The sequence below is a fragment of the Nanorana parkeri genome, unplaced genomic scaffold, assembly GCF_000935625.1.
Source record: "Nanorana parkeri isolate BGI_ZX_2015 unplaced genomic scaffold, ASM93562v1 scaffold593, whole genome shotgun sequence".
Classification (NCBI taxonomy): Eukaryota; Metazoa; Chordata; class Amphibia; order Anura; family Dicroglossidae; genus Nanorana; species Nanorana parkeri.
In genome coordinates this window covers 967,792-983,543 of record NW_017306861.1, presented here as the reverse complement: position 1 = coordinate 983,543, position 15,752 = coordinate 967,792, and the positions used below count along the sequence as shown (strand labels likewise).

Genomic DNA, 15,752 nt, shown 5'->3' with positions numbered 1-15,752 from the left:
CCAGAAGGCTAGTATCGAGGTGTGTCCGCCATAATTAGGTTACAGCAGTGCCGGCATTGGTCCGAGGCAGAGGGGAATATTTTCCAAATGGTGTAAGAACATTCATACCACCTGATCTTAAAACCTCTCTCATGGGCCATGCTTACAGTCCTTAGCTGTCAGACGTGCTTATGGGCTGGCAGCGTGGAGAGGAACCCACTGGCAGGAAGAGCACAGCCTGTGTACCGAGGGCGCGCTTCCACCGCGCATGCGCACCTGCAACCCCGGCGCCAGGAGTTCTACCAGGCTGGAGGAGACCCCGTGCCCTGCACCGTACCTGTTGGCCCCGAGGAGGGGTAACACCCCTGGTTCCCTGACATTAGCGGAGGTTGTCCTCCAAGGACTGGTGGTTCAGTTCTTTGTCCCAGGCGGAGATCTACTGTGGGACAACAGTGCGTGCTTGGTTCACAAGGCGTAAAGTTAGGAGAGGTGGTCGGCAGGTTTGGACAATTGGGGTCATAAAGTTTCAAAGGGTGAGGTTCCTTAAGGTGAAGCCCAGGCCACGGAGGTGTTTGAAGACCACAAATGTGCTTTTTACCATTTTGTATAGAGTAAGGGAGGATTAAAACCCTTGCTAGGGTCTTATTCTGCTTCCCATTTAAGAGATTTCACTTCCTGTCCTGTAAAACACAACAGGAAGTGGAAGGAAATCCCTCCAAGGTTAGATGAATCCACTTCTTGGACTTTAAGGGTTGCTGCACCAACATCATACCAGGAACATGTTCTTCAGTGAAAGAGTTAAAAATGCTTTGGAAGGAGGATGATGATGGGAAGTGATGAAGCCTGAGAAATAGGAAGGAAACTCTTACAGTATTTGCAGTAAGTCCGCGTACATCAGTTGTGAAATTCATCCTAATACGCAGTGTGGTTGGGAAATATTGGGGTGAATAACACGAGGCGGTGAACATTCCGGTCTAAATCATTAGGCGTCTCCCCTCAGATCACCCCAATTCCTGCACCTTCACACCTCAGATCAGCCCCAATTCCTGCACCTTCACCCTTCAGATCACCCCAATTCCTGCACCTTCACCCCTCAGATCATCCCAATTCCTGCACCTTCACCCCTCAGATCACCCCAATTCCTGCACCTTCACCCCTCAGATCATCCCAATTCCTGCACCTTCACCCCTCAGATCACCCCAATTCCTGCACCTTCACCCCTCAGATCATCCCAATTCCTGCACCTTCACCCCTCAGATCACCCCAATTCCTGCACCTTCACCCCTCAGATCATCCCAATTCCTGCACCTTCACCCCTCAGATCACCCCAATTCCTGCACCTTCACCCCTCAGATCATCCCAATTCCTGCACCTTCACCCCTCAGATCACCCCAATTCCTGCACCTTCACCCCTCAGATCATCCCAATTCCTGCACCTTCACCCCTCAGATCACCCCAATTCCTGCACCTTCACCCCTCAGATCATCCCAATTCCTGCACCTTCACCCCTCAGATCACCCCAATTCCTGCACCTTCACCCCTCAGATCATCCCAATTCCTGCACCTTCACCCCTCAGATCACCCCAATTCCTGCACCTTCACCCCTCAGATCATCCCAATTCCTGCACCTTCACCCCTCAGATCACCCCAATTCCTGCACCTTCACCCCTCAGATCATCCCAATTCCTGCACCTTCACCCCTCAGATCACCCCAATTCCTGCACCTTCACCCCTCAGATCATCCCAATTCCTGCACCTTCACCCCTCAGATCACCCCAATTCCTGCACCTTCACCCCTCAGATCATCCCAATTCCTGCACCTTCACCCCTCAGATCACCCCAATTCCTGCACCTTCACCCCTCAGATCATCCCAATTCCTGCACCTTCACCCCTCAGATCACCCCAATTCCTGCACCTTCACCCCTCAGATCATCCCAATTCCTGCACCTTCACCCCTCAGATCACCCCAATTCCTGCACCTTCACCCCTCAGATCATCCCAATTCCTGCACCTTCACCCCTCAGATCACCCCAATTCCTGCACCTTCACCCCTCAGATCATCCCAATTCCTGCACCTTCACCCCTCAGATCACCCCAATTCCTGCACCTTCACCCCTCAGATCATCCCAATTCCTGCACCTTCACCCCTCAGATCACCCCAATTCCTGCACCTTCACCCCTCAGATCATCCCAATTCCTGCACCTTCACCCCTCAGATCACCCCAATTCCTGCACCTTCACCCCTCAGATCATCCCAATTCCTGCACCTTCACCCCTCAGATCACCCCAATTCCTGCACCTTCACCCCTCAGATCATCCCAATTCCTGCACCTTCACCCCTCAGATCACCCCAATTCCTGCACCTTCACCCCTCAGATCATCCCAATTCCTGCACCTTCACCCCTCAGATCACCCCAATTCCTGCACCTTCACCCCTCAGATCATCCCAATTCCTGCACCTTCACCCCTCAGATCACCCCAATTCCTGCACCTTCACCCCTCAGATCACCCCAATTCCTGCACCTTCACACCTCAGATCAGCCCCAATTCCTGCACCTTCACCCCTCAGATCAGCCCCAATTTCTGCACCTTCACATCCCAGATCAGACCAGGTTCCTGCACCTTCACCCCTCAGATCAGCACCAATTCCTGCACCTCCCCTCAGATCATCCCAATTCCTGCACCTTCATCCCTCAGATCGCCCCAATTCCTGCACCTTCGCCCCTCAGATCGCCCCAATTCCTGCACCTTCGCCCCTCAGATCGCCCCAATTCCTGCACCTTCGCCCCTCAGATCGCCCCAATTCCTGCACCTTCCCCCCTCAGATCAGCCCCAATTCCTGCACCTTTTCCCCTCAGATGACCCCGATTCTTGCACCTTCACCCCTCAGATCACCCCAATTCCTGCACCTTCTCCCCTCAGATCACCCCAATTCCTGCACCTTCTCCCTTCAGATGACCCCAATTCCTGCACCTTCACCCCTCAGATCACCCCAATTCCTGAATGTTCAGGCCTCAGATTAGCCCCCAATGCATGCACTTGAGCCCTCGGATTAGCCCCAATCCATATACCTCATATCAGCCCCTAAGATCAGCCCTCCAACCCTGTTCCTTCAGAAGGGCAGGGTACCACTTTAGGCACGCTTGCATGCTTCTTCAGCACACCACGCCGGCATCCTCAGCTGTTTGCCAGCTTCCAGTTATGTCACTTAGGTTGGTGGGCCAGACTTGGTAACTGACTGCCTAGTAAGTTGTCCAGGCAGCAGGCGCCGGTGAAAACAGCACTGCATGCTTGCACTTGCTGTGGGTTGCCAATGCCCGAGTTACACTTTTAAAGGGCTGATCAACTGATACCTGCAGCATGTGGTCACCTACTGGTCTACATTGCATTTCTTGGATGATAACATTCTCTATATATCATAACTTCCAACCTGCCCACGACTCCAAAGACCCTGATGAAGCACCACTCACCATAAAATCTCTTGCGGACCGTGACGGTGAGATGTCTGCACTTCCCAGGACTGCAGTTTTTTCAACCCCCCCAAAAAAAAAATACATTGCAATGTTACACCTCAGTCTCCCAAGACCTAGTCACAAACCCAAATCTACGCTCCCTTATAGACATTGTACTACATGTATCTATGGCCAGACCCGCTGTATTCAGTTGTGAGTGAATAATGGTGACTTTTTTAGGGCGTTTTGTATCCTGTTGTCCGTACAGTTCCTGGAACTAAATGTTTGCTCCTATCTGCGGTCTTAGTGATTGCGCAACACCCTTCTCTTCCAATGTTCTCGCAGAAAAGCCCCAGAAAGGGGAAGTCGAATGGACAGGAAAGTGCAATCGAGTAATTAACGTAGAAGGGGTTAGATCCAACGGAGAGAGGTAAGACCTTCTTTATAGTTTTCTGCATCCGTGAATGTATTCCTTAATGTATACGTCTATGTTTGCTCTACCTAGAATAATGGTGGTCAACTCATGAGGTATAGGGGGGCCTCAAGCGTGACCACTGACCTCACCTGGAGTCCAAGCATAACATAGTACATGTGATGCTACAAGCGACTGTCAAGGGCTGTGGACATGCTACAGGCGTGGCAGGAGACATGCTGCGGGACAGTCAGGGGACATGTAACATGAAGGTCCTAGAGGTCATTCTAATTCTAGTTCCTTTACAAATTGATGCTCCCATTCCCGCTACAGACCTCCAAGATTTGGGCATCAGCTAGTAGGTTGGGCACCCTGGACCTAAATACACAGTAGATAATAAAGCTCTGTGTGTATATAAAGTCAAACTGATCTAAAAATATTGGATGATGGATGGGTTTTTCATAGCTTTCAATGTCCCCATCTGGTATAATCACCACCATCTAATGGTCAGGGTGACTACAGTCACCATAATAAAAAAAAAGTGATGAGAAAGCCAATATTTCACAGTTGTCACCAAAACAGGAAGTATGGGTTTATCTTCCAACGGGAAAACAGAACAAATGGTAACCAGCACTCTATGTTTTCTTCAAAACTAAATCCTTTTATTCATTCTAGCCGGTCATATCACCACGCGTTGTTTGCCTGATGAAGGGACCGGACAGGTTGCCAAAAACGTTGCCACGCATGGTGATATGACCCGCTAGCATGAATAAAAGGATTTAGTTTTGAAGAAATGTTGGAGCGCTGGTGACCATTTATTCTGTTTTGCAAGTATTTGGCGGCGCTAGGGATGCACCGATACCAATACTACTATTGGTATCGGTGCCAATACCGAGTATTTGGGCGAGTACGAGTACTCGCCCAAATGCTCCGAGTACTTCCTGTATCAGGAAGCCAGGCAGTGCGTCATTACACGCTGCCCGGTTTCCTGATTGGTCGGGAAGCGGCTCCATGCTCCCTCATCACTTGTGATGAGAGAGCATGGAGCCGACATCCCAGCCAATCATGGAAGCCGGGCGCCGTGTAATGACACAGCGCCTGGCATTTTGGCCGGGAAGACAGCTTCATGCTCCCTCGTCATCCCATGACGAGTGAGCATGGAGCCGATCTCCCGACCAATCAGAAAGCAGGGCGCCGCGTCATTACACGGCGCCCGGCTTCCATGATTGGCCAGCAAGACGACTCCGGCTGTCCGGAGGAAGACCGTTCCTGGCTGGAGAGGCGCCGGGGATGAAAGGCTGGACATGCCGAGGTGAGAGGGGACAGGTTGCGACGGCTTTCTTGTTAATCGGGAAGCCGGGCGGCGAGTCTTTAGACGCCACCTCGCTTCCTGAATGGGACTTGCGGTACTCAGTAATTGGTATCGGCGAGTACCGGAAAACAATTATCGGTACTCCTACTAGGTACCAAAATACTGGTATCGGTGCATCCCTAGGCGGCGGCAACCACGGCCACTTCAGACACCCCCCACACACACACACAATATATGGGGCTTCTTGGTCAGGAGTGTGGTGGGACTCTCTATTTGTATGTTCCAATGGGGACACCTGTTTTGGTAAAGTCTAGGGAGGGGTTTTCCATCAGCTAAGAATAAGATCTCATGGATAATGACGCATGACAAAGAACATCAGCTTGAGATCTCCTGGAATCATTGGATACTTTACATACCCAAACAAACCCATGCATGACCTTCCAGAAGGTGCCCTTCCGGAAGACCTCCACTATTCCCTGTTCTCTGCCACCCTTCCTCTTTTTCTATCATCTCTCTGGTTCGATTACTCATCTATGCAATGCTCGATTGACTCAGAAGGGGTATGCTCCATTATAACCAACCTTACCAACCAACCAACCTTAACAGCCATAGGCAATGTCTTAAAGTGCGTCGAACTAACATCGTATTGTCACATTCCAAAAAGATGACTCAACATTTTTAAAATTTATTACCAAAAATCTGTTGAAGAGAGGACTTGCCTCATTCTGAAGACAACTCCTCTCAATTCCTGTTGTGTCTTCAGGACTTTTCCCAGTTGGGACACAGAATGGCACCAACCAGAGGACCACCTCACCTCTCTGGGGGAGGAGTTCCCGACCCAACTGAAAAAGATGGGTCAGACCTGCTCACTCCTTCTCTTTAATGATCCCTTCAAGACTGGTGTGTGTACAGTCTACTAGATTTTATGACATGAGATGACAATATGACCACATGAAATGGTCTTCCAGCACCTCACCAAAGGTAGGCAAGAACACCCAAAACTCCTAGATGGGCAGTTACGGCACAGAGATCTCCCTATTTGGATTAAACAAGATATAGAAGAATCCAAAGGCTGACTCGGCCCACCAACTTCCGCCGCCGACCAAAATATTGCTTTTGAGTTGACCGACCCTTTTCGTATGTCCTCCTCATGATAGGACCTACATCAATATTTTGGAGATTTAAAGTTTTCTCCATGTTCTGATGCATCTGCAGGTCTTAACTAATGGCAGCGATAAAAAAAAACCAAAACTTGATAATATTAAAATAATTGTCTTTGGATGTTGCATGTCTTGTAGGCAATGCGAGCGTTGAATTTCTTGTGATCGTCCACTATGGCGTCTTCCATGCAGCAAGGTGAGTCACAACTCTTATGTGATTTGTACATCTTTTATTGCTTTTTGCTTATAGTTTTCAACCTTAAAATATAGACTTTTAGCGTCAGGTTGGCATTTAGAGGGCCGGCAATAATGTACAAAGAAAATATTCTGGGTGGAGGGCCAAATACACCATTTGGCAGAGCTGTGCTTGATATCCACCAACCCGGGGGATTTTTCGCACTGCCTCCTAGAGTTTGGCATCCCCTTTCTTACACATATCAGTGCCATCTTTCTTCTCCTCCCTTGTTTACCACTACACTATATTTCAGGTCCCGCCCCCGAGGATCCAGTTGGAAGTTTGACCAGCAGTGATCTCATCATCACTACCCTTGAGGATCTGAACGGCAAAGATTTTAAGCGGTTTAAAGATAAGCTGTCAGATTTCTCCTACAAGGACAAACGTCCAGTTCCACGTGGACCTCTGGAAAATGCAGATCAGGTTGCTACAAAGAACCTTCTCATCAGTTTTTATGGCGAGGCGGCAGCTCTGGATGTAACGGTAAAGGTCCTCAAATCAATCTCTCTCATGGGACCGGCGGAGGAACTTCGGATGAAGATTGGACAACACAGTGAGTTGAAGTCAAGAGTAACTCTGAAACATGTTCTTTGCTTTCTCTCTCTGTTCAAATCTATGTGCTAGATGCCTTTTAATATATTTTATAAGCCACACCCTCGCGTTGAGCAGATTTGTCTCCAGTGTGATTGGCTGTTAGACCTAGCAGTCAGTTCAACAGAAAAGGACTGAAAAGCCGGTATTACTTTTAATGGGTGGGCTACCAAAGTTCTTGAGTCCCTCAGTCAGTTGTTCACAATTCAGCACCTCCTTCTCCCCACCTAGATCATACCCCAGCATTAATGTTTGCTTTTACCTTGTTCTTGTGGCTAATCCCTGTGATGTCATCATAAGCCTTGTAAAATACAACTGGGAGCTCAGTTCCTATTGACATTGATACCCCGCCAGCAGGGCCGGATTTACTCTCTCTGCTGCCCCAAGGCCATGTTCCTCAATGCGCCCCCCTACCTGTCAAACCTACCCTACCATAGAGGATTGCAGACCTGCAGGCTGCATACAAGTGATCTCGGCGACATCAACAGGGTCACTTGAACAAAACAAGCGGCGGCTTCCCGCTCTACATTTATCTCTGCTTGCCCAAAGCAGGACTAAAGGTAGAAAACAACTACTTGCCTGGTGCCCAGAACTGCATGTCCCGGGCATCGGGAGATAGGAATTCCACACCCCTGCTGCCCCTCTACTCCCTGCTGCCCCAAGGCCGGTTGGCATTGTGGGAAATCTGGCCCTGCCCGCCAGAACTACATCTCCCAAGAGCCCTTTCCCTAAACACACTGTATGTGGCCAGGGTCTTTGGTGCTAAGGCAGCAGCATTGCTTTTCTAGGAAAGGCATAAATTATGAGCGTAGAGAAAGATGGAGAGAAGTGGGGATAGGGGGGAGATCTGTAGTCCAGCCGGCAGGGCTGACAACGCTGGTTGGAATTTCAGCACGGCGCAAGCTTTGAGTTGTCAGACCAAACAGGAAATTAGGAGCACACTGGACGTCTGGCAGATTGTCAGGCGTTATCAGACGTGCCTGCGGGCCGGCAGCGTGCAGGAAACCCACTGGCAGGAAGCAGCCTGAAAGTTCCGAAGGCAAGGTACAAAGGGACAATCCAAAAGGGGTAGTCAGGTTCAATCTGGGTCGAGACAGGCAGCAAAGGGTCAGAGGCAGTGGTCGGTCCATGGTCGGTACACGGAAGATCAGATGGGGGTTCAGGAAACAGGCAGTAAGGCACACAGGAAAGGGAGCTTTGTCGGTCACACCATAAAGTGGAATAACTCAGCAGCAAGCCAGGACTCCGGCCAGGTTTTTATAGCCAGGGGGTGTAAGTCTGCCCCCCTGTCACCGAGGCAACTAGGAGGCTTCTCTCCCCAAGAGCCAATGGCAGGCGAGAGGTGGTATGTGTGGGCTGGGAACCTCACCCAGTAAGGCCCACACCTGAGGTGTGCACCAGCAAACATGTGCACCAGCAACCCGGGCACCAGGGGTATTGCCAGGCTGGAGGGAGACCCGTACCCTGCGCCGTGCCCGCTGACGCTGCGGGGAGGTAACACCCCCAGGTTCCCTGACACAGATCGACAAGTATTTTTCTGCACTTGCAACATTTTTTATGGGACACAACATGGAGAATTGTACATGTATTGCAAAGATGTCCTTAACATTTTTTTTCCTCCAGACCTACACTTCAATATTGACAGTTTCCACTTTGGTTTTAGGTGTGATAAAGACACAGTCATTGGATAACAGAATGGAGGGTATGTACAATGTGTAAATTTCTAGTTCTGACATGGATGAAAGCCAATCTACACAGGCTTTATATTGTGGCTGTTGCAGAGTAAATGGTTATGGAGGCTTAATTACGGTATTTCTTATTATTTTATTGGTCTGAAGCAGATTGCAGAAGAAGTTACATGACTTTGATGAAGGAACGGTATCAGAATCATAGAGATGGAAATGCCTACTTAGGAGAGACTGTCCGTCTAGATGGGAGGTACACCAAATTATTGCTGATAAAGAAACAGCGGAATGTAAAGGAAAGAGAACATGAAATCATTAGCCTGGGCCAAAGGCATTTAGAGTCTCCCTCATCCCTTGTGAGGAGAGAGCATGGAGCCGACATCCCAGCCAATCATGGAAGCCGGGCGCCGTGTAATGACACAGCGCCTGGCATTTTGGCCGGGAAGACAGCTTCATGCTCCCTCGTCATCCCATGACGAGTGAGCATGGAGCCGATCTCCCGACCAATCAGAAAGCAGGGCGCCGCGTCATTACACGGCGCCCGGCTTCCATGATTGGCCAGCAAGACGACTCCGGCTGTCCGGAGGAAGACCGTTCCTGGCTGGAGAGGCGCCGGGGATGAAAGGCTGGACATGCCGAGGTGAGAGGGGACAGGTTGCGACGGCTTTCTTGTTAATCGGGAAGCCGGGCGGCGAGTCTTTAGACGCCACCTCGCTTCCTGAATGGGACTTGCGGTACTCAGTAATTGGTATCGGCGAGTACCGGAAAACAATTATCGGTACTCCTACTAGGTACCAAAATACTGGTATCGGTGCATCCCTAGGCGGCGGCAACCACGGCCACTTCAGACACCCCCCACACACACACACAATATATGGGGCTTCTTGGTCAGGAGTGTGGTGGGACTCTCTATTTGTATGTTCCAATGGGGACACCTGTTTTGGTAAAGTCTAGGGAGGGGTTTTCCATCAGCTAAGAATAAGATCTCATGGATAATGACGCATGACAAAGAACATCAGCTTGAGATCTCCTGGAATCATTGGATACTTTACATACCCAAACAAACCCATGCATGACCTTCCAGAAGGTGCCCTTCCGGAAGACCTCCACTATTCCCTGTTCTCTGCCACCCTTCCTCTTTTTCTATCATCTCTCTGGTTCGATTACTCATCTATGCAATGCTCGATTGACTCAGAAGGGGTATGCTCCATTATAACCAACCTTACCAACCAACCAACCTTAACAGCCATAGGCAATGTCTTAAAGTGCGTCGAACTAACATCGTATTGTCACATTCCAAAAAGATGACTCAACATTTTTAAAATTTATTACCAAAAATCTGTTGAAGAGAGGACTTGCCTCATTCTGAAGACAACTCCTCTCAATTCCTGTTGTGTCTTCAGGACTTTTCCCAGTTGGGACACAGAATGGCACCAACCAGAGGACCACCTCACCTCTCTGGGGGAGGAGTTCCCGACCCAACTGAAAAAGATGGGTCAGACCTGCTCACTCCTTCTCTTTAATGATCCCTTCAAGACTGGTGTGTGTACAGTCTACTAGATTTTATGACATGAGATGACAATATGACCACATGAAATGGTCTTCCAGCACCTCACCAAAGGTAGGCAAGAACACCCAAAACTCCTAGATGGGCAGTTACGGCACAGAGATCTCCCTATTTGGATTAAACAAGATATAGAAGAATCCAAAGGCTGACTCGGCCCACCAACTTCCGCCGCCGACCAAAATATTGCTTTTGAGTTGACCGACCCTTTTCGTATGTCCTCCTCATGATAGGACCTACATCAATATTTTGGAGATTTAAAGTTTTCTCCATGTTCTGATGCATCTGCAGGTCTTAACTAATGGCAGCGATAAAAAAAAACCAAAACTTGATAATATTAAAATAATTGTCTTTGGATGTTGCATGTCTTGTAGGCAATGCGAGCGTTGAATTTCTTGTGATCGTCCACTATGGCGTCTTCCATGCAGCAAGGTGAGTCACAACTCTTATGTGATTTGTACATCTTTTATTGCTTTTTGCTTATAGTTTTCAACCTTAAAATATAGACTTTTAGCGTCAGGTTGGCATTTAGAGGGCCGGCAATAATGTACAAAGAAAATATTCTGGGTGGAGGGCCAAATACACCATTTGGCAGAGCTGTGCTTGATATCCACCAACCCGGGGGATTTTTCGCACTGCCTCCTAGAGTTTGGCATCCCCTTTCTTACACATATCAGTGCCATCTTTCTTCTCCTCCCTTGTTTACCACTACACTATATTTCAGGTCCCGCCCCCGAGGATCCAGTTGGAAGTTTGACCAGCAGTGATCTCATCATCACTACCCTTGAGGATCTGAACGGCAAAGATTTTAAGCGGTTTAAAGATAAGCTGTCAGATTTCTCCTACAAGGACAAACGTCCAGTTCCACGTGGACCTCTGGAAAATGCAGATCAGGTTGCTACAAAGAACCTTCTCATCAGTTTTTATGGCGAGGCGGCAGCTCTGGATGTAACGGTAAAGGTCCTCAAATCAATCTCTCTCATGGGACCGGCGGAGGAACTTCGGATGAAGATTGGACAACACAGTGAGTTGAAGTCAAGAGTAACTCTGAAACATGTTCTTTGCTTTCTCTCTCTGTTCAAATCTATGTGCTAGATGCCTTTTAATATATTTTATAAGCCACACCCTCGCGTTGAGCAGATTTGTCTCCAGTGTGATTGGCTGTTAGACCTAGCAGTCAGTTCAACAGAAAAGGACTGAAAAGCCGGTATTACTTTTAATGGGTGGGCTACCAAAGTTCTTGAGTCCCTCAGTCAGTTGTTCACAATTCAGCACCTCCTTCTCCCCACCTAGATCATACCCCAGCATTAATGTTTGCTTTTACCTTGTTCTTGTGGCTAATCCCTGTGATGTCATCATAAGCCTTGTAAAATACAACTGGGAGCTCAGTTCCTATTGACATTGATACCCCGCCAGCAGGGCCGGATTTACTCTCTCTGCTGCCCCAAGGCCATGTTCCTCAATGCGCCCCCCTACCTGTCAAACCTACCCTACCATAGAGGATTGCAGACCTGCAGGCTGCATACAAGTGATCTCGGCGACATCAACAGGGTCACTTGAACAAAACAAGCGGCGGCTTCCCGCTCTACATTTATCTCTGCTTGCCCAAAGCAGGACTAAAGGTAGAAAACAACTACTTGCCTGGTGCCCAGAACTGCATGTCCCGGGCATCGGGAGATAGGAATTCCACACCCCTGCTGCCCCTCTACTCCCTGCTGCCCCAAGGCCGGTTGGCATTGTGGGAAATCTGGCCCTGCCCGCCAGAACTACATCTCCCAAGAGCCCTTTCCCTAAACACACTGTATGTGGCCAGGGTCTTTGGTGCTAAGGCAGCAGCATTGCTTTTCTAGGAAAGGCATAAATTATGAGCGTAGAGAAAGATGGAGAGAAGTGGGGATAGGGGGGAGATCTGTAGTCCAGCCGGCAGGGCTGACAACGCTGGTTGGAATTTCAGCACGGCGCAAGCTTTGAGTTGTCAGACCAAACAGGAAATTAGGAGCACACTGGACGTCTGGCAGATTGTCAGGCGTTATCAGACGTGCCTGCGGGCCGGCAGCGTGCAGGAAACCCACTGGCAGGAAGCAGCCTGAAAGTTCCGAAGGCAAGGTACAAAGGGACAATCCAAAAGGGGTAGTCAGGTTCAATCTGGGTCGAGACAGGCAGCAAAGGGTCAGAGGCAGTGGTCGGTCCATGGTCGGTACACGGAAGATCAGATGGGGGTTCAGGAAACAGGCAGTAAGGCACACAGGAAAGGGAGCTTTGTCGGTCACACCATAAAGTGGAATAACTCAGCAGCAAGCCAGGACTCCGGCCAGGTTTTTATAGCCAGGGGGTGTAAGTCTGCCCCCCTGTCACCGAGGCAACTAGGAGGCTTCTCTCCCCAAGAGCCAATGGCAGGCGAGAGGTGGTATGTGTGGGCTGGGAACCTCACCCAGTAAGGCCCACACCTGAGGTGTGCACCAGCAAACATGTGCACCAGCAACCCGGGCACCAGGGGTATTGCCAGGCTGGAGGGAGACCCGTACCCTGCGCCGTGCCCGCTGACGCTGCGGGGAGGTAACACCCCCAGGTTCCCTGACACAGATCGACAAGTATTTTTCTGCACTTGCAACATTTTTTATGGGACACAACATGGAGAATTGTACATGTATTGCAAAGATGTCCTTAACATTTTTTTTCCTCCAGACCTACACTTCAATATTGACAGTTTCCACTTTGGTTTTAGGTGTGATAAAGACACAGTCATTGGATAACAGAATGGAGGGTATGTACAATGTGTAAATTTCTAGTTCTGACATGGATGAAAGCCAATCTACACAGGCTTTATATTGTGGCTGTTGCAGAGTAAATGGTTATGGAGGCTTAATTACGGTATTTCTTATTATTTTATTGGTCTGAAGCAGATTGCAGAAGAAGTTACATGACTTTGATGAAGGAACGGTATCAGAATCATAGAGATGGAAATGCCTACTTAGGAGAGACTGTCCGTCTAGATGGGAGGTACACCAAATTATTGCTGATAAAGAAACAGCGGAATGTAAAGGAAAGAGAACATGAAATCATTAGCCTGGGCCAAAGGCATTTAGAGATAATGGATGAGCGATCTTCAAGTCAATATTCCCCAATCACCATAGACGGTCTGTTCAATCCCGACGAAGCTGGCATAGTCCCCAAAGTCGTGGTGCTGCAAGGGCCTGCCGGGGTCGGAAAAACCATGACCTCCCGGAAAATCGTTCTGGACTGGGCCTCCGGGAAGTTTTACCAGGACAAATTCAATTTCATATTTTACATGAGCTGCAGGGAGCTTAACACCATAAGTGGTGGCATAAGCCTAGCTGGACTTTTACGTCAAACTTGCCACGTCAATTGCGAAAGAGACCTTCTCAAGTCAATCCTGGGTGACCCTCAAAAGCTACTTTTTCTTGTGGATGGATTCGATGAGTTGAGATGGACTTCGCTTGGTGATACCGAGGTCTCCGACGATCCTTTTCAGGAGACCAGTAAAGAAATTATTTTAAACAGTATCTTCAGGCAATCCTGCCTTGGTGGAGCTTCCATAATCATCACCACAAGACCGTACTCACTGGAGCGGCTAAATGAACGTTTTCTAAGTCCTCGATATGTTGAGATTCTGGGGTTCGCGGGGAGAGACCGCGAGCTATTTTTCTACAGTTTCTTTACAGAAAAAGAAGAAGCCGACCTTGCTCTCAGTATCGTGAAGGACAACGACACCCTCTTCACAATGTGTGCCATCCCAATTACTTGCTGGATTGTATGCACTGTAATAAAACAACAGATGGCAGAGAGACTAAAAGAAATTGATTGCAAGACCACCACGTCCATCTACCTGTTGTACCTGAAGAGTTTAATGAAATACCACACTAGTAATTCCAACCAATCAGTCGTTAAATGCCTTAAGAAAATTTGTGCATTAGCCAACGAAGGTATCTGGAGTCAGAAGATCCTCTTTGGGGAAGATGACCTTAGAAGTCATCAACTCTCAATGACAGACATTGAGACTTTGTTTCTCAATGAAAACATTTTTCAAAGAGACGTCGAAACCCAAACCTGTTACAGCTTCATCCACCTGACCGTCCAGGAGTTCTTTGCCGCCCTCTATTATGTGGTGGGAAATAAACTGAAGCTCACGTCAATGGCCTCCGCAAAGAGTTCCCAAATCGAAAAATTACTGGAAGAAGGGAAATACAAGTCACACTTGCAATTGACAATACAGTTCCTGTTCGGCCTTCTCAGCGAAAAACAACAAAAAGAAACGGCGAAGCTTTTGGGCTGCGGACAATTTTCCTTGAAGAAAACTTCAGTGGTGATGGATTGGCTGATAAAGAACACTAAGTACAAACGGAGTCTTCAGTACTTATATGAGTTTCAGGACGAGGATTTAACCGGACGGATAATGGTTCACTTTCGAGACGTAACGATCATCAAACCAGGACGTGATTTTGACTACAGGGCCGTATATTACTGTTTAAAGAACAGCAGAAGCGAGCACCGCATTTCTTTCATCAACTCCCAAATAGGCCCCAAAACACGGGCCCTTTTGTCTTCAGTACTCCACAAGTGTTCAAGGGTTCAGTAAGTGTGCGTCAATATTGACTGAAGCAAATCAGCCACAAAGCGCATTTAGCCAAAATTGAATTAAAGATTGAAACATGCGTCAGTTAAAGGAATAGTACATCATTATACTTTGTCATTAGCCTGATAACAATTTATTATAAATAATATTGTAAAAGACACCAGGATTTTACCTGAAAATTTGTTGTTGACACCTGCAAAATGTATAATTAGAACTTATCTAAAATGTAATCATCCTTCTCTAAATGTCTCCCCCCGAAAAGACAGTGACGTCACGGCCACCTCGTCCAATCAGAGAATGCCTAGTATTCATTCAAAGAAATACTAGGCACCCTCTAAATGGCCACTATACTCAGCAAGCAACCTTCTGTGTTTTACAGCACAGGGAACTCCCACAGTATAGCGGCCTGAGGAGGCTACTACAGTGTATTTCAGGATCCCCATGGCCCTGTCAGGGATTTTTTATATATAGTAAACTCTCTGTTATCCGGTATTCAACTAACCAGAACTCCCATCTAACCGGCAAAAAAAAACAAACCTGTGGCGGATCTGCCACCTTCTAGGAGAGGAAGAGAGGGCTCTGGGGCATGGAACGGGCCAAAAAGTGCTGTGTTATCCTATATACATACACACAGAGCAAAGCTGGACATATATATATAAATATATAGCTATATATATCTATCTATATAGATATAGATAGATATATATAGCTATATATATATATATAGATATACAGGTGAAACTCTAATAATTAGAATATCGTGCAAA

At 48.1% G+C, this 15,752-nt stretch overlaps 3 protein-coding genes across 3 annotated transcripts in view; all 3 read left to right on the top strand.

Annotated features, from left to right (window-relative positions):
* The first annotated feature begins 6,490 nt into the window (after positions 1 to 6,490).
* On the top strand, positions 6,491 to 10,313 carry LOC108792043 (pyrin-like). Its single transcript, XM_018562721.1, has 4 exons — positions 6,491 to 6,512; positions 6,805 to 7,104; positions 8,806 to 8,844; positions 10,231 to 10,313. Exons 1-4 carry the CDS (start codon positions 6,491 to 6,493, stop codon positions 10,311 to 10,313), a joined length of 444 nt encoding a protein of 147 aa, XP_018418223.1.
* Positions 10,314 to 10,801: 488 nt separating this feature from the next.
* LOC108792042 (pyrin-like) lies at positions 10,802 to 13,172 on the top strand. Its single transcript, XM_018562720.1, has 3 exons — positions 10,802 to 10,823; positions 11,116 to 11,415; positions 13,117 to 13,172. Exons 1-3 carry the CDS (start codon positions 10,802 to 10,804, stop codon positions 13,170 to 13,172), a joined length of 378 nt encoding a protein of 125 aa, XP_018418222.1.
* A 130-nt stretch (positions 13,173 to 13,302) lies between these two features.
* The window catches only part of LOC108792041 (NACHT, LRR and PYD domains-containing protein 3-like), an 8,822-nt gene continuing 6,372 nt past the window's right edge, over positions 13,303 to 15,752 (top strand). The window contains exon 1 of the mRNA XM_018562719.1: positions 13,303 to 14,984. Coding sequence (XP_018418221.1) covers positions 13,312 to 14,984 — 1,673 coding nt within the window. The 5' untranslated portion in view covers positions 13,303 to 13,311. The remainder of the gene's footprint in view (positions 14,985 to 15,752) is intronic.